Source organism: Lycium barbarum, chromosome 5, assembly GCF_019175385.1.
Source record: "Lycium barbarum isolate Lr01 chromosome 5, ASM1917538v2, whole genome shotgun sequence".
Classification (NCBI taxonomy): domain Eukaryota; kingdom Viridiplantae; phylum Streptophyta; class Magnoliopsida; order Solanales; family Solanaceae; genus Lycium; species Lycium barbarum.
In genome coordinates this window covers 19960742-19979985 of record NC_083341.1, presented here as the reverse complement: position 1 = coordinate 19979985, position 19244 = coordinate 19960742, and the positions used below count along the sequence as shown (strand labels likewise).

Here is a 19244-nt window from a genome sequence, read left to right as displayed (position 1 = left end):
GTTTAATTAAACGATGTAGACCTCTAGTTGGAGGCTACGTATCATATTTGGTATTGTAAAACCGGCGTTAATGAAAAATGGCATGGATGAATTATTTTGGTAACGGGCGATTGCATAAATGAGTCAAACTATTAATGAGTGGCATAAATGAGTCATTTCCGATAGTTCAATAGCGTAAAGAGCCAAACTATTGACGAGTTGCATATATGGGCAATTTCCGATAGTTCGATGGCATATTTAAGCCTTTTCCGTATACTAAAACTACTGAATTCTGCCAAACCCGCTTTCTTCCCGTACTCAGGCTCATTCCCTAACTCTTTGGGAAAACTATTAGTAGTACGTCAATAGTTTGAAAGTATTAGTAACAGCATTTCTTTGTACATACAATAATTCATTGCGTCAGCAATTGATGTGGTCCCCATGCATTGGCTTCTCCTTCTATAAAGCTGGAAAATGTGCTATAACAGAATCCATTACTATATTACTATAATTTTGTGTCTTGTGAGAAAAACTTAACAACAACAAAAATGAGTTTTTGGTGTTCAATTGTGGTTTGGTTACTTTTAATAGGAAGTTCTAGTTTGGTGGAAAGCAAATGTGCATTTGAGGCTATCTTTAACTTTGGAGACTCCAACACTGATACAGGTAGTTGAAGTATAATTCATAGTTATAGAAAATTATATTTGTTTAGGATTTGATAATGTAATATTTTTTAGTTTATGATACTGAGAATAAATCATTTTCCTTCATATATACAGGTGGATTTTGTGCAGCATTTCCACCTCAAGGGTCTCCTTATGGAATGACTTATTTCAAAAGACCAGTAGGACGACCAACTGATGGCAGGGTTATCGTTGATTTTCTTGGTATATATTTCATCTAGTTTTATTTTATTTTCAGATTGATATTATTCTGTATGCTTGTTACTGTTCCATATTTTGCATAACTACCGATTCCTCATTACGCTATATTCATACAAATAAGTTTCTTCCGGAAAGAATGATACACTTTTATACGTGAAAATAATTTAATTTACACTTTTTATCTTTATCCTAAGTGGGAATCTTTTATAGGTTGGAAAAAAAATAACATTTATAGCCATACAAATGTTGTGACATGTTTAAGAACACAAGTTTCAAGAGTCTGATAGTCACACTAATGTTATGAATGTTTAAGATCACAGTTTTTAGAAATTTTTGTTGCTTTTTTAAACTCTGTGTCGACTATTCAAATTATATCAAATAAATTAAAACGTGGAGTAAATTAAGAAGTGTTTTTCTCATCATAGCTTTAGCTAGATATTTGATTGCTTAGTACTCTTGGAAGAATGAATTTTATGTACGCATTAGCGTTCAAGTACCTAGAGATATATACCAGAAGATGAACCTACTAATAATATGGTTTTAATGTCTGAATGTCAAGTGTAAGTATTAGAAGTTCTGTCCTAGGTTATAATGGATTTAACTTAAACACACTGATCATGATGTTAATTTTCTTTACGTTATTAGCATATTTTAACTTGTTATAGTAGCATATAACTTGTCTTATTTTTCAAATTACTTTCTGTTCCCTTTGGACTCTAATTCACGATTTATCATAAAAGAGGGTTATAGCATTTCTGAAAGTCTTATTAATTAATCTTGTTTGACGTGCAGCTCAAGCATTTGGTTTGCCATTTGTGAGTCCATATTTGCAATCAATTGGATCTGATTTCAAACATGGTGCCAACTTTGCAACATCTGCATCCACAGTGCTCATGCCACAAACATCATTGTTTGTATCAGGCGTTAGCCCCTTCTATCTTGATGTTCAGCTACAACAGTTCAAGGAATTTAAGGTCAAAGTCGATGCACTTCAGAATAAAGGTAACGAAAATATGTTCCATTTAGCAACATTCATATATTTTTACCTTAATCATAAAATTTACATACAGTCAAACCTCTTTAAAACAGCGTCGTTACATAACATGAAATATCGATTCCACAGAAAACATGACTGTTATTAAGAAATATTATTATAGAGGATGATTATCATAGAAATGTCTTGACTGTATGTATTTTTCTTTCCAGGGAATACTAATCTGCCTCCCTCAGACATATTTGGGAAGTCACTTTATACATTCTACATAGGTCAGAATGATTTCACTGGCAATTTGGCAAGTCAAGGAATAGGTGGAGTGAAGCAGTACTTACCTCAAGTAGTTTCCAAAATTACTAGCACCATCAAGGTAATAACATTAGAATATACTCCCGGCCTGTTATAATTTATGTTAAGTAGTTTGATTCTACACGAAATTTAATTAAGAAAAGAAAAAGATTTTTTAAAACTTGTAATCTTAAACATGTCATAACATTTGTGTGTCAATAAAAGTTTCTCGTTAAGGGTAGAATGAAAAGTGTAGAGTTACTTATTTTTAATATAAGAATTGTTAAGTTTCCCACATTAGTTGTGGATGTGGAACTTGGTATCCACATATCGGTCATGAGCTAGTTTTTAGGGTTGGGTTAGCTTAAGGCTCATTTATGGTATTAGAACTAGACCCGTCTCAATTCATAGTTTTCCCGATGTTGGGCCCATTTTATATTTTCCACGCGCCGGTTGTCAAACCTGAGCATGGGGAGGGTGTTTCCCCACATCAGTTGTGGATGGGGACTTAGTCTCCATATAGTCATGGGCAATCCTCACCTCACGATCTAGCTTTTGGAATAGAGTTTGGTCAAGTTCCATTTCTTCATCATGGTATAAGATCCATACTCATCTGAATTCGTAGTTTACCGATGTTCGGCCCCCATGTTATATTATACATGCTTCAGTTATCGAGTCGGAGCGTGTAGGAGGTATTGAGTTTCCCACATCAGTTGTGGAGTTGGTCTCCTTATATAGTCTTGCACAATCCTCACCTCATGATCTAGCATTTGAAGTTAAGTTTGGCTCAAGATCCAGTTTCTTTTGCAACGGAGTAATAACAAAATAGAATCACATAAACTCGAACGGAGGGAATAGTCTTTGGGGTCCTAAATTTGAAGGATAATTAGCTGTTTTCTACAACTTAAATAGTGTGAAAATCTGATCATTTTTATTTTATTAATTTTCACCAGGAAATCCATGGATTAGGGGGGAGAACATTTTTCGTACTTAACCTTGCACCAATTGGATGCTACCCAATGTTTCTGGTCCAGCTCTCTCACGATAGTTCTGATATTGATGAGTTTGGGTGCTTGAAATCATACAACAATGCAGTGGTGGAATATAACAATATGCTTAAAGAAGCATTGGCACAAACCAGAAAAGAACTTTCAGATGCAAATGTTGTTTATGTGGATACTCATTCTGTGCTCCTGGAGCTTTTCCAACACCCCACTTCTCACGGTAAGTTAATTTCTTTTGATATTATGTAAGTTCAATGAAACAATTGCTGGCGAGACACAATTCCGACTATGACGTGTTCCAATTGAGCACTTGAACATATGATAAAGTGTTCCTATTAGACATTCCCGACTCATACTTTGAAAAAATTCTTGCACATGTTCACAAGCGCTCATTATGTAAATAAGTTAATCATTTAAAATGCTTCCTCCCGTAATTATCCAAATCAACACCATTGAAACATGCAAGAGGTTTTACGGTATTGATGCTAATGCATAAAAATAAAGGAAGTGACATATTTTAAGTGATTAACTTGTCTATATAATGGACGCTTGACAATACACGCAAAAGCTTTTTCAAAATTTTGAGTCGGAAATGTCCAATGGAAACAGTTTATCATGTGTTCAAGTTGTTAATTGAAACATGTAGTATTTCGAGTACCATCAACACTCGAGTAGCTCTAATGGTGCATTGGTATTCTGCTTCCACTGACTTTAACATTATCAACTAGCTTCTAATGATGTTTGTCTTTGTAGGGTTAAAATATGGAACCAGAGCATGTTGTGGACATGGAGGTGGTTCTTACAACTTCAACCAGCAGGTATTATGCGGAAATACCAAAGAGATAGATGGACAAACATTGTCAGCCACAGCTTGTGAGGATCCATACAATTATGTAAGCTGGGATGGGGTACATGCCACTGACGCAGCAAACAAACAAATTGCATCTGCCATTCTCAGTGATTCTCATTTTGATCCTCCATTTTCACTACATAAATTATGTGATATTCAGCGAATCGGTTGATACATGATTTTCTTGCAAGTATGGAGAAAATGAGCCGTGGGTTATTACTAGGGAAGATGAATAAAAGAAAGTGATGTTTCTATGATTTATATTGTTATGGCCTACTGTTATTTTGTGTTGATGATAGATGCATTAGGTTGCATTTAAATGTAATGAACGCCGGATTAACAGAGACGTCCTTTAACACAAACAGGCCATCATCAACAAATCTCATCAGTCGATTTCTCCACACAAGACATAATCTCATAAGCATCAATCAACAACTTATCATGAACGAAAATAGTGACTTTCACCAAAAGAAGATCAAAACAACTACAACAACAACAACAACAACAACAGCCCAGTGAAATCCCACATCTTGGGGTCTGGGGAGGGTATAATGTACGCAGACCTTACTCCTACCAAGGTAGGATGGCTGTTTCCGAGAGACCCTCGGCTCAATAGAAGCATAAAAAGGGGGTCAGATAAGGTTAAAAGATTTAAAACGATATTGCAATGAAATAATGCAAGCGACACAGTAAAACAGGATAATCAAGGAATTCAAAGCGATATGGAAATGCAAATCACGAAAGCGGCACAGATAAAATAGAGTAATCAAAGTACAGAAAGTAGCAAATAATAACATAAATCAAAGCACAAGAAATTATAATGCGCTAATGCGCCTACTAATAAGGAAAGATAACGAGACTTATATACTAGCCTTCTACCCTAATGTGGGTCCTCCACACCTTCCTATCTAAGGTCATGTCCTCGGTAAGCTGTAACTGCGTCATGTCCTGTCTAATCACCTCTCCCCAATATTTCTTTGGCCTACCCCTACCTCTTCTGAAACCATCCATGGCTAGCCTCTCACACCTCTGCACTGGGGCATCTATGTCTCTCCTCTTCACATGCCCAAACCATCTCAGTCGCATTTCCCGCATCTTGTCTTCCACCGAGGCCACTCCCACCTTATCCCGAATAGCCTCATTTCTAATCCTGTCGCTCCTAGTGTGCCCACACATCCATCTCAACATTCTCATCTCGGCCATTCTCAAGATCAAAACAACTAATACAGGTAAAAAGATTCTCGACTGCAGAAGGCCTACCAAAGTGGCACCATGAGCTGCTGTCTCTATATCTAAAAGGGCACCCCACAAATAGGGCTGAACAAACCATCTAACACAAAGACATATGCCTTCAATGGTTCGCTTGGTTTTAGTTCCAAGTCCCAACCGTCGTCAAGTTATTACCTAAAATTTCATCAAAACTCTGTTGTTGAACGAACATTCTCATTTGCCAACTGAATTAAAGTTTGCACCCTTGTTATATAGTAAAAAGATTGTACACTCGTATGATTTTGATGTTTGTTAATCCATTCCAGTTACAAAGTGCAACAACTGCAATTGTTTCCAGGTATATTTCAGTAGACGATTGACCTCTGAATGTAAATTTTCCCTTTCAATCTGCAAGGCTGACCAAATATGAGGACATCATTTCATACTAGGTCGACCTCACATAACACTGTATCAGCAAATGGCCAGGTCTTAAGAGTCTTACACCACATCATATTTTCTACCACAAGCCTTTTACAGATGTGGCAAAAACTAGAATCAGTGATTATAAAGTGTTATTTAAAGCAATGTGAGACAGCAACACAAATTAATCCCCTAAAACCCCAAGAATGACAGTCTTGATAAGGCAGCATTATACCATTGGTCCCTGTGAGAAACCTTGGCTTTTGCCATAAGTTGATTCCTTTCAAAACTCTGTTGTTCAAACAGCATGCAACCCTCAAAATAAACAGTGTACAAGCAAAATAAAAAGAAGGAAGCATGTCGGACCATTTAATTCAGTTCCTAAACCAAATTCATCATCCAGCATCACCTTACAAAACCATTGCAAAAGCGGTAGTAGATGAATTGAGTCCAAATCCCTCATTTCTACCCCTAAAAAGGCAAAAAACTCTAGATCAGTAGACAGTAATCTATGAAGTAAAGCAGTTCATCAGCTACGGATTCAACCATAAACTTAGAAGCCCTACAAAACCTAAAGGCTACGGGTCCTGCAATCGTAGTCTACTCACCCCATCCTCAAAGATGAGCTTCCTTTATCAGAAGATAACTTAGAGCAGACACTACAAGAAAAAGGGTAGACTAAATAGGTCTTAGTCCTCAATTAAGTACATCAACAAGCCCCTCTAATGAGGTCAACAACCAATTCAGAAACTAGCTAGAAAATTGCATTCATTTCATGAAACATAAATTTTCATACAGAACTCCGATGCACAAAGCTGGATCATACAACTTCAAACGATACACATAAATACTCTCTCAATGTTTATGGAAAAAGAACCCCACAGAAATATTAGCAAGACCTATAACGGACCTCAGTAACAGCAGTTTGAGTTCAGATTTATATTTTGTCAATGTCTTCATCCTCAAATTCAATGTAATCATCCACAGCAGCATCATCCTCCTCATCCAGACCATTAGCAATACCCTCATTAAGCCTTGTGTTCTCCGGTAACTCTCCATATGCCTTCAATAACCTGGCCTCATCAGGCATGTACTTCAAGATCACATCAGCTTTGTCGTCCTGGCAAAATAAAAAATACAAAGTTAAAATACAGCAATATCCACATTGGATAAGAACCAAAATCTCATCAAAGCAAATAATAATAACATGCCTCAATCCCAAGCAAGTTGAGGTCGATAACGAATCCTCATTATCAAACTAGATGCCACTGCTAGCACGGGCCCAACAATTAAGTTGTTTCCTGTCAAATTTTAATTATTATTTTCTTGACCTAGAAGTTTTATCTCTTCTACTTTGTATTGTTAGTGTTTTGTTGTGCAGACTATTTTAGCCATGAATCACTTATTCTAGTTGGTTCTTACTAAACGTTTATTGTATTTTATTACTCCCTCCGTCCCAATTAACGTGTTTAGAAAAACCTCAAGACCTTGCCAAGGTTGAATTATTCTTTGTAGAGTAAAATAAAAGTAGATACTAATTGCAGTTCTGCATTATGCCGGGATATGAAACTAAAGAAATCATCATGGTAAAAAAAAATGATATATACACTTAGTACTTCCTTGTGATAGCATGTCCATACTATTACAAAGTAGTTAGGTGCTCCATATCCAATAACTTAAATCCTCTATATGCATATGCCCTTCAATTAGAAAACTGGGATCAATAGTTTTGTCCCAATATACAAGAGGCTATTTTTGTACATCAACCCGTTTATAATTTATAAAAAGTCCAACTCATTTGGGCAAGGTAGCCAAAATTTTACAAGCAAACCTATACCCTAAAAAGCAAAGGGAGATTTTTTGGTGAAGAGACAATTCGATTGTCCAAACCTATGATTAGATTCAGAGTTCTCAACGAATCAGTTCCAACTATAGTCCAAAGAATTCTTCCAAAGAAAACCATTGGCCCGCCTTTTCCTACTATGAAAATGTCGCTCTAGCTCCAAAGGGTGTGTGGGACACCATTGTACCATTAAGAGGTATCTGTATGAGATTGAGCCCGAGTTTGTCAACTCAAAAGTATTTTTCCGCTACTGCAAGAAAAGAGGATATCATAACAATCTACCAGTTGAAAATAGATTTCCTTTATTTCCACTTACCCCACGGATCATACATGAGACACTTCCCAGATTAAAAAAATGGTGGCCATCTTGGGATACAAGGACAAAGTTAAATTGTTTGCAAACAGCCACTGGGAGTGCAAAAATGATAGATAAGACTAGGAAAGTTGTGGAGAAGTATGATGGTGAGCCACCTACGGAAGTACAGAATGTTTTTTATCAATGCAGGAAGTGGAGTTCGGTGTGGGTTGGGAGAAACAAAGTTGCCCCTTTGGAGCGTGATGAAGTTGAAATGCTATTTGGGTTTCCAAAGAACCATACTACGAAGGTGGTATAAGTAGGATAGATAGATACAAGTCGCTTGGCAACTCATTCCGGGTCGAAACAATGGCGTAACACTTATCGGTGTTGAGAGTTGTGTTTCCAAATAGCATCAATATCTTATCACTCTTCTCAGGAATTGGCGGTGCTGAAGTTGCTCTTCTCGAGATTAGACTCAGTAATGTGGTTTCGATTGAAAAATCCAAAGTCAACAGGAATATTGTGAGAAGCTAGTGGGAGCAAATTAATCAGAGGAGGAATCTCATACATTTTGACGATGTGCAACTGCTGAACAAAGACCGATTGAAGAAATTAATAGAATCATTTAGAAGATTTGATATAGTGATTGTTGGAAGCCTGTGTAACAACCTTGCAGGCAGTAACCGATGAGTAGGGATGGGCTTGAAGGCAAAGAGTTCTCTATTTTTTTATTATGTTCAGATATTGTATAACGTCAAAGTCCATAATGTCCACACATAGATATGAAACTGTCTCAAATCTAGATATCCTATTCCTTTTTCTTAACCTTGCCAAGGCTGAATTATTCTTTTGTAGAGTAAAATCAAAGTAGATACTAATTGCAAAGCTGCATTATGGGGGGTATCTTTACTATATGAAACTAATGAGACTATCATGGTAAAAAATAAATCATACACTCTTTCTACATCCTTGTAATAGCATGTCCATACTATTACAAAGTTGTAGGTATTCCATATCCAATAACTTAAAACCCTCTATCTGCATATGCCCTTCAATTACAAAACTATGGTTTCAATAGTTGTCCCAATATACAGGAGATTATTTTTGTACATCATCCTGTTTATACTTCTTCAAAAATCCAACCAATTTGGGCAAGGTAGTCAAAATTTTACAAGAAAACCCTAAACCCTAAAAAGCAAAGGGAGATTTTTGATGAAGAGACAATTCGATTGCCCAAACCTATGATTGGATTCAAAGTTCCTACTGAATCAGTTCCAACAATAGTCCAAAGAATTCTTCTTGAAAAGACCATTGGCCCGCCTTTTTTCGGGTGTGCGGGACACCATTAACATTAAGAGGATTTTGTATGAGATTGAGCTTGAGTTTGTCGACTCAAAGTATTTTCCCGTTACTACAAGAAAAAGTGAATATCTTCATAATTCTGCCTGTTGAAAATAGTTTTGCTTTGTTTCCAATTACCCCACGGCCCATTCATGAGATGCTTCCTCTATCAAAAAAATGGTGGTTAAACAGTTTGCAAACAGCCATTGAGAGTGCAAAATTGATAGATAATGTGATTTCAGTTGAAAAATCTAAAGTCAACAAGAATATTGTGAGAAGCTAGTGGAAGCAAACTAATGTCTAATCAGAGGGGAAATCTCATACATTTTGATGATGTGCAACTGCTGAAGCTCTATTTATTGGTCTGAGCAAGATACGACTTATTTAAACTGAATATTCAAAATGAACAATTCATAAAAAGAAATCTTTCTGTGGGATTACGTGTATTCTATATTTACTTCAAAGACCGCTTGTAGAAATTGATAGAATCATTGAGAGGATTTGATTTATTGTTGTTTAGTCATTGTTGGAACCCCGTGTAACAACCTTGCAGACAGTTACAGGGTGAAGAGGGATGGGCTCGAAGGAAAAGAGACTTCTCTATCTTTTGTTTATGTTCGGGTATTGGATAACCACCCACCCACTTAGAAAAGGTAGTCAAAATTTTACACGCGAATATCCACTATAAACTAACAAAAAGAAAACACCTGGGCACGAACAAAAATTACTCAGATACGCAAAATAAGTTAATTTCTGACTTATTTTGCTCATGTTCTTAGTGAAAAGCATATTTGGAAAATACTCACCCACCCCAAATTACACAAGCGAAACACACAAACAAAAATTACAAAAAAATCACAATTAACCTCAAAGGGTATCAGAAAAACAGGATGATTACCTGATAATCACGAAGTCCAACAAGAACGATATCACCAGCAGCAATCCAAACTTTCTTATGCATTTTACCACGTATATGACAAAGACGTTTTGTTCCATCAATACACATAGCTTCACAACGACCATTACCTAACATACGTTGTACCTGTGCATATTCTTGTCCATCTTCTTTGAAAACAAGTTCTCTTTTCTCATCATCTGCTTCATTTTTACCTCTTTTCCTGTTTTTACCTCCTTTACCTTTGTTCTTTGGCATGTTTTTTGTTTGATTTGCTTCTCTTTAAGTATCTGTTGAAACCCTAAACTGGAAATGGGGGGTGTTCTTGTTTCTTTATTTTATTTATCTGATGAATGGTTATTTTTTGGGCGTTCTTTTGATGTTGTAGAAGTGTTGAGAACTAGCGCTGAACCCACGAGTGTTATGGTTGGCACACGTGCGGTGGACAAAGGTTTACTGTATCCAACGTCAATACCCTTTTTGTCCTTTTCAATTTCCATTTTCGGTTGAAAAGGCGATCGTGTAGCTTGCTTTCGAATTACCGTTTGTTGCACCATTTGCTTAAATAAAATTATCTTAATTTGATTTGATATAAAATTTAAAAAATAAAAAAATACTTTCAAAATGTGAGGTTTACAACAAATTTTAGATATTTGTATGACTATAAATCATCTCATAAATTTAAATTATTTCTAAATATAGAAATGTGTCTATCTTTTTTGGACAATTTAATAAGGAAAGTAAGACAATTTTTTTTTACGGAAAGATTATTTCTTTTGATATCATACTTCAAATTTTTTTCTTTTCTTTCGAGCCGAGAATATATCGGAAACCGTCTTTCTACCCCACAAAGGTAGAGATAAAGTCCGCATACCATCTATCCTTTCCGGACATCACTTATGTTAATATACTGGTATGTTGTTGTTGGTTGAAAAGGAGATCAAATGAAAAATTGTTTGCACATCAATTTCCTTTGGAGTCGTTTGGTTTAAAATCGAAATATATCAAAATTGTTGAGATTATCGTCAGGATTATAATATGAATTATTTATCCCATTTTCTATATGAAATAAGTTATTCAAATTATACTTCTGATTATAATATCAATTTTAGCTAATACAATCAAACATGAAATAAAATCCCAAATTTTATATTCGAATAATCCAGTTGATTCCTTGAACCAAGCCCTTAGTATTCAATCGTCATATCTGAATATTTTTATGAAGTACTATTTAAACACTTTTTGCAATATTTTGCACATCACTATATCCATCCGAGTACCCAACATTAACATTCCTAAAACTGTCAGCATTTTGCATTTTGTTGAAGGTCAGGCAGCAATGTTAAATATTTATTTACGGGAGTGTTTACACCAAATCAATGCAATTTATTATGGTTAAGTGATTTAATAAAGTAAATATATACATTAATTAATCATGGTACCCTTTTTGCTCCGTTTAGCCTTATCCCCTTTAGGGGTATTTTAGTGATAGGTTCTATAGGAACTGGATGATCCTATCAGGGTCGGCTCAACAAGTTTGGTGGCCTAAACCTAAACTGCAATATGAGGCCTTAATTTATTTTGTGTCATTTATTCAAATGACAAATGTGTATAATCCAAAAAGATTTATATTCCGAGGTAATGTAAAGATCTAAATGGGTTTTTTTTTCAACACTAATATCAATTATAGTTTCAAAAAAAAATCTTTTTTATACTCCTTCCTTCCCAACAGACTAGTCATATTTCGTTTCTACAAAGTCAAATCGTATACATTTTGATCAACATTTTTAAGATGTACTTTTTCATCATATTGATATGAGAAAAAATACGACTTATAATACTTTTCATATAGTTTTTGAATATCTAACTTTTAAAATATTGAATTAACCAAATCTAATTTAGCTTGGAATATTAATCAAATTGATTCTCGAGAAGTGAAAGATACTAATTATTTTGGAATGGAGGGAGTAAATATATTTCATAGTTTCTACACTATACTTTTTAATAATTTTTTTTTTTTTAAAATAACATCTACACATACTATAATTAGAAAACGGAAAAGGCTCATAAATACCCCTAACCTATTGAAAAAGGCTCATAAATACCCCCCTTCCACCTTTTGGTCTAAAAATATCCTTCCATCCACCTTTTAGGTCTAAAAATACCCTTAAGGTTTGTTTTTGGCTCAAATATACCCCTCAAACTAACAATTTAAAATTAACTCTTTTGAAAAGTCAAATGACATTTTGTAATTGGTCAATAATAAAATTTCGTAATTTAAAAAAAAAATCCAGATTTAAAAAAAAAAATTGCCAATAATAAATTGCCAGTAATTTAAAATTCCAGATTTAAAAAAAAAAATTGCCAATAATAAAATTTCGTAATTTACATTTTTTTTAAAAAAGAATGTGTGGAAACTTTAGGTTTAAGTGTTTTATTTTTTAAGGTTTTGATTCAAGCGTGCTATTAAAAAAGGCTCATAAATACCCTCCAAAACTTGGGGGCCTAAAGCAATGGCTTTAGAGGCCTTACCCTCTAGCCGGCTCTAGATCCTATTTGGTCAAATACCTAGCGACAAACTCCTTAAGTGATAGTTGTATATATTCAAATACGTGTCATGTCATACATGTATTGCTTTGGTGTAAACACCCGATATGGATAAGTTTTTACTTTTTTCCAGTTCAATTCCTTAGCTAATCTGACGAAATAAATTGAAAAAGATCCAAATTTCATATCTGGAATGAATGAATCAGAATCATATTAATGAGTGCGAGCCCTAAATAAATAAGGAAAAAGACATCATTTTCATCCTGAACTTGTCTCGAAAAATCGAGTTCACATTCCAAATAATCGATCGACCTTTACCCCCAATTTTTATTTAAAGTGGTATTAGTATTCCCGTAAAACGATACAACCAGAATTCATCCTAGCTGTGTATCCGTACTACACATGTCATTTGCACCTTTTTTTTTCTTTCAATTTTAACGATTAAGTCTAATTGATTATATAATGCCCAATTAAAGATTGACGCCTAGACAATTTAATCAGTTTTTATGTCTCTCACACTTTTTCAAATTCACACACTTTTTCAAGAATTTGAACACACTTGCCACATCATCTCACTTAAGGGGTATTAATACCACTTTAAATAGGGGGGGAGGGGGGAGGCGGGTTAATAGATCGCCTGATAGTTGGAATGTGAACTCGACTTTTCAGGACAAGTTCAGGCGGAAATGATGTCTTTTCCCAATAAATAAATTTGAGTAGTTTTGGGTATACTTAAAGTCAACTATAATTAGAAGGCATACCGACCTTCCTATTTTGTTTTTTTTTGTGTGAATTCGATTCTGGCCTGCCCATCTACTGCTAGGTCCAGAAATGGCGCTGTATGAGGGCTCTACTGCGTCCCTTAATGCATAGAATGATCCTCTTTTTTTAATCATTATTCTCTTTGGAAAATTAAATATTGCTTTAAAAAGGTGATTCATAATCCTTTTTCGAAAAATATTGATAAGAAAAGGTGACTCGTAATCTTTTTTTGAATATTATTTTTGTTGTGAATAATTCATTCTTTTGTATATTGTCAGATGAAGGTAAATAACCTATCCACACTAAATGTTTAAACCAAATCATATCAACTTAAAATCAAGCACTTGCTCAAGAGTTTTGGAAAACAGATTGAGAAAAGCAAAATGGATGACAAATCTACTGCCTGCTCACACTTGGTAACGAGTCCGGAACCAAAATGGCCCAATAAAAGACATATTGAACCAAAATATCCCAGAAAAAAAAGGCACAAAAGTACCTTTAACGCAGTAAAATACTGCATTAAAGAACTTAACCGTAACGGCACAGTTAAGTCCTTTAACGCAGTATTTTACTGCGTTAAAGAGTATACCTTCTCTCCTTTAGCGCAGTAAAATACTGCGCTAAAGGACCCCGACATAAAACCCATCAGGTTCCACCACTGGTCCCCTCCACCCTCATAAAAAATTCAAAAAACGCCATTAGAGGCCGTTTTGAGGTGGACCCACTTCCAAAAACGTTGTTTTCTATTAAAATTTCATCAGGAAAGTTTAGATTCTCGGTATATTCAAGTCAAGGAGCAAGATTCTAAGCTCGAATTTTGGAAAAAAGCGGCGTACAACTCTATTAAAACAACCTTATAACAAACTTCAATCAAGGTATTCTACTATGAACTTTTTTATTATTTTGTTAAATACATTATATCCTAAGCATGTTTAACGTTTAATAGACATGAATTTCGAGAGAAAAAAATTAGCTACTGTGTTTTTTTTTGGTTTTGTTTTTTGCTAATTTATTATTTATTAATTGATTATGAATTGTTAATTTTTTAATTGATTATGAATTGTTAATTTGTTAATTTTTTATGAATTGTTTAATATAGTAATCTACTATTATTTGTAAAATATGTCATTATTAATTAATTAGTTGTTAATTGTTGATTATGAATTGATATTTTGTTAATTGGTTATGAATTATTAATTTGTTAATTCTTTATTAATTGTTTGATTAGAGAAAAAAACATCATCAATCCTAATATTTGTTAATTATGGCATTGTTAATTTATTTATTTGTGAAATTGTTTATCTCATGTTAATTATTTGTTTATCCCGTGTTAATCGTTAAATAAATTAGTTCGTTATTTCTTTAATTGTAGTTAGGAGAATAATTGTAATTAGATATAATTATTCACAAAATATAATACAACATAATTCACATATTCCCTGTAAATGATTAATTAGTTAATATAATTTCACTTTAATTTCAAGAATAATGAATAATTTAGTTTCTACAGACACGACTTTTTCATGGATTCGAATGTTCACCCGGGGCCCGATGAGAGATCAGTACTTTCTTTGCAAGACAATCATAGGTCCGAGTTATCATGGACTGGTGCTATAGGGATAACGACTAGGCTCTGTCCCCATGGGTTGCAGAGAGTGTGGGCTCTTTTACGCGAGCGTCCCCCATACCTCTACGTCTTAGAGATATTGTTTCGGGACGGTATCTATCGTTTCATGTCCGTTGGTCAGGTACAGCATGATTGGGCACTCATTACGGCCATGGTTGAGCGGTGGAGGCCGGAGACACATACCTTTCATCTACGCACTGGTGAGGCCACGATTACACTTCAAGATGTGGAGGTCCTGTTTAGATTACGGGTAGATGGAGAGTCATTATACAGTCGGTACGAGCCTCCTCTTAGTAGGACATGAGTGTCGGAGTTGGCTGTGCTCACCCACTTCGTGCTTGGTGTCGCGGCCCAGGTCTCGAGATTGAGTCAGGTGCAGATTAGTGCACTCTGCACCTATTTGCTCGCAGAGCCTCCTATTGAGGACAACGCTCCTCAGGACGTTGTTGATCTTCATGCCCGTTTGTAACTTCTTATCATATTCGGGAGCATTTTGTTCCCGAACACATCGGGTGCATATGGCAGCTTACGATATTTGCTCTTCTTGGAGCATCTAGACTGCTTAGGAGACTACAGCTGGGGCAGTGCTGTTTTGGCGTACCTCTATCGATGCCTATACTGAGCGTCTATTGGCCGTATCAGCGATGTGTGTGGATTTTTTACTCTTCTCCAGGTAATATTTTAAGTGTGCATTCCTTTAATGTAAACAAACCTCTTGAAACGACGATTAAAAAATCGTATTTTCTGATATCGCTTTCAGTTATGGGCCTGGGAGAGGATGCTGCCTTTTCAGCCCGTACCTAGGCATCACCTCGGTATTGACATGCCCTGCGTGAGGAGGTGGACAGCAGGTTTTGACCGGGACGTGGATATGCACCACAGTATTCTTCCATTCCGGGATCTGCTTGATCAGATGACGGACGATACAGTAAAACTATTTAACTTTACACTATTAATTTAATTAAATGTCTTTTCTACTTGGCGATCACTAATTTGTACCTATATTTTATGCAACTATTTGTATGGACGCCGTACACTGCTATTTTGGATGGGTTGCCGGCCTTTTGCAGGGCTGGTCAGGCCGTGTGGAGGTCGCGGTGTCCATTGATACACCTTGACATCGTTGAGGACCACATGCCCGAGTGCGTCTTACGACAGTTTGGGCATACTCAAAATATACCCCCCGACGTTCATCAGGAGCTCCGACACTATCAGCGGGACGATTGAGCGGCCATCGATGATGCATTTCTGGCTTTCATGGGTGTCCAACTCCAGCGTTGGCAGGACAGATTGGGGACTTTACGGTGGTCGGTCATGCGACTCACATCATGGATTACATGCACTGGTATCATGGGATCACACACCGATTGATTGGCAACCCAGCTTTACGTCCCGCAAGGGATGTAAGATACGCAACACTCGCGGGGCAGTACGAGGCGCTGGTAAGTTTATCGTATTTAGATTTATTTAATTGTATTAATTCTTACATTTTAAAAATAACTATTTTCTTACTGGTGAACACAAATGTAGCTGATGGTCGTACACCAATTACGCATATTGGGATTGGAGCATATGTCTTACCCTGGGGTTACGGGGCTTCCGGCGGAGATGGTACGAATATCCGAGGACGGTATTCGGCAGGCAGGAGAGTTTCGGCGCATGAATGATCCTATTCTAGAGGGTGAGTATCAGGCGGCGCTAGAAGGAGGACGTGGTGCTGCCAGAGAACGCGGTGTTGCTAGAGGACGCGGTGCTGCTAGAGGACCTGGTGGTGGAGGACACCATCTAGTAGATAAGGCAGATGAGGCCGCTCCCATTCCATAGGCCATTCCCATTCTAGTGCATCCGCAGCCGTTCCAGGCCAGTGGTAACTCAGCTGGACAGTCACTTACATGATGAGCAGCCAGTGAGAAATTTGGACGGTCCCAGGATTTTTGACTTCGACGACTTTTTAATCACAGTTAGTATTTAAAATACTTATTTGATAATTTAAAGTACTTATTTCAAATGTATATGTTACTTATTATTTCGTAATTTTTTATATTTTAGGATTCGGCGTCAGTGAGTCCACCAGAGTGACCCACTTAGGCATTTTCTCATGGGCCTGCCGAGCCAGATGTGTCTTCTCATGAGACTGTCGAGCCACAGGTAAGATTTTTATTGAAAATTAATTTTATTCAATATAAGGTGAATATTTAAAATACTTATTTGATTATTTAAAGTACTTATTTTAAATATATATGTTACTTATTATTTCGTAATTTTTTATATTTTAGGATTCGGCGCCAGTGGGTCCACCAGAGCGATCCCCTCAGCCGTTTTCTTATGGGTCTGCCGAGCCAGAGGTGTCTTCTCATGAGACTGTCGAGCCACATGTAAGATTTTTAGTAAAAAATAATTTTATTCAATATAAGGTGAATATTTATTTAATTTTTTTAATCTTTATTTGGACCTTGAACAACATCTCGTCCATGAGACTACTTCATATTCTGCACCAAACCCATCTCAGGAGCCTACTTAGGCACCCGTCGATACACATGTTTGATTATTCAACAAACGTTAATGTATTCAATTCAAATAAGAAATGGTACTAATTTTTATATATTTTTCAGGTTCATCCTTCGGCGCCTGCGATGGCATCTCCCGACGAGGATGAAGTCTTGTTTTCAGACCCAGATCAGCCTGAGATTCCGAGCTTACCAGCGGGACTAGATCCCAAGAAAAAGCACGTTATGCAGAAGGGCGCAAGGGCGAGGGATGATCATGGCTTAGAGCGCCCTCTTATTAAGAGGAAAAAAGGGGATGGAGACGATGCTGACGGCAGTGCGGATGGTATGAGCCTTAGGCCTAAGGATAGTCTCAAGCATACCACATGTGGGACCCATCCACGATAACGTATATACAATAGTGTTGTACAGTTTACGTAAACATTGTATATTTTTTGCGTATCTATTTATATTTATGAGTATTATCTTAGTCTTTATTATCGTTTATAGTGTCACCTCCTAAATTGATAATAAAAAAAAGTGACATATTCGAAATAAAGTTACGCATTAATTTAAAAATAACACGAAACCCTAAAACATAAAAACTTATAGCTAATGACAACAAGTCTTAAAAAAAATGGACTTCAAGCACTTTTCAACCACTAAAACGACAATCAAAAGTTTTGTGTATCCTTGATGTATTGAGCTTACCTTATTAATCGCACAAAAATAAATAGGGTTTTATATAAAATATTAAAGTTTTGGAGTCTCGGAGCATGATTAATATATGGCTAAAGTACGTAAAAAATGAAAATGCAAAAGAAAGAGAGTTTAACCAAAACAAATAGGTCCTTTAGCGCAGTATTTTACTGCTCTGAAGGAGAGAAGGTATACTCTTTAACGCAGTAAAATACTACGTTAAAGGTACTTTTGTGCCTCTTTTTTTTGAGATATTTTGATTCAATGTGTATTTTATTGGGCCATTTTGATTCCTGACTCCTCGGTAACTTCAGTTAGAACACGATAAATAGATGACCAATAAAAATCTTGAAACTCAATGATGGAAATATCGATAATTATTGTATTTAGTCCTGCACCAACGAATGTAAGTTTAGCAATTAATAAAGTGAAAATAAATCACCTAAAATCTTTTTATACTAGTAAATAAATCCGCGCGTCGCACGGTTATATAAAAAAACTTGTCTTAATTAGATTATGTTAACAAATATGTATTTTATTTGCATTTTTTTTTTTTTTTAATGAAACTTTTACTTGGAAGAATACTAAAATTGATGTTGCAATAAACCTAAATTAATTCTTTTTTGAAAAGAATAGAGCCTCTAAAAATGAAGATAGTATCTACAAATTTTATCGTAATTTCAATGTTAACATTTTCTCTTTTTTTGTTCTTTACTAAATGATTTTGGTGGGGAGAGAGTTTGTAACACAAAAAAAAAAAAAAAAAAAAAAAAAAAAATCTTGCATCAACATTAAAATTGTGTATGTTCTTAGAAGGTGCAAGAATAAAAGTATAAGAAAGTGAAAATTATCCACATCTCAAATACTCCAACCATTTTAAAAATCTCTAAATGATTGGATATTCGAATGTCTATAAATTTTAATGAGTTTATTGTACGTGTATCTGAAATAACAAATTAAAGTGAAAATAATTATTTATTTATTTCTCCTAATTAAAGCTTACTAAATTTTTCCAAGAATAGTATATACTCTTCAATAAGTTATATGATTGTCCACAAATAACTCTAGAGTTACAACAATCAACAATGTTAAATATATTTAAAAAAATAAAAGGGCAT

At 35.5% G+C, this 19244-nt stretch overlaps 2 protein-coding genes across 4 annotated transcripts; one reads left to right on the top strand and one right to left on the bottom strand.

Annotated features, from left to right (window-relative positions):
* The first annotated feature begins 469 nt into the window (after positions 1 to 469).
* On the top strand, positions 470 to 4260 carry LOC132640662 (GDSL esterase/lipase At4g01130-like). Its single transcript, XM_060357343.1, has 6 exons — positions 470 to 645; positions 759 to 866; positions 1656 to 1865; positions 2070 to 2227; positions 3099 to 3369; positions 3903 to 4260. Exons 1-6 carry the CDS (start codon positions 528 to 530, stop codon positions 4169 to 4171), a joined length of 1134 nt encoding a protein of 377 aa, XP_060213326.1. The 5' UTR covers positions 470 to 527; the 3' UTR covers positions 4172 to 4260.
* A 1507-nt stretch (positions 4261 to 5767) lies between these two features.
* On the bottom strand, positions 5768 to 10399 carry LOC132640663 (eukaryotic translation initiation factor 1A). Of its 3 annotated transcripts, none has more exons than XM_060357345.1 (3): positions 10009 to 10399; positions 6539 to 6748; positions 5768 to 6099 (listed from the first exon to the last, which is right to left on the bottom strand). In XM_060357345.1, exons 1-2 carry the CDS (start codon positions 10261 to 10263, stop codon positions 6566 to 6568), a joined length of 438 nt encoding a protein of 145 aa, XP_060213328.1. In that variant the 5' UTR covers positions 10264 to 10399; the 3' UTR covers positions 5768 to 6099; positions 6539 to 6565. The 3 variants fall into 3 exon arrangements, with proteins under 3 accessions (XP_060213328.1, XP_060213329.1, XP_060213327.1); XM_060357346.1 differs by lacking the exon at positions 5768 to 6099 and adding an exon at positions 6139 to 6287; XM_060357344.1 differs by lacking the exon at positions 5768 to 6099 and having other exon boundaries at positions 6380 to 6748; positions 10009 to 10398.
* Between the last annotated feature and the right edge of the window lie 8845 nt (positions 10400 to 19244).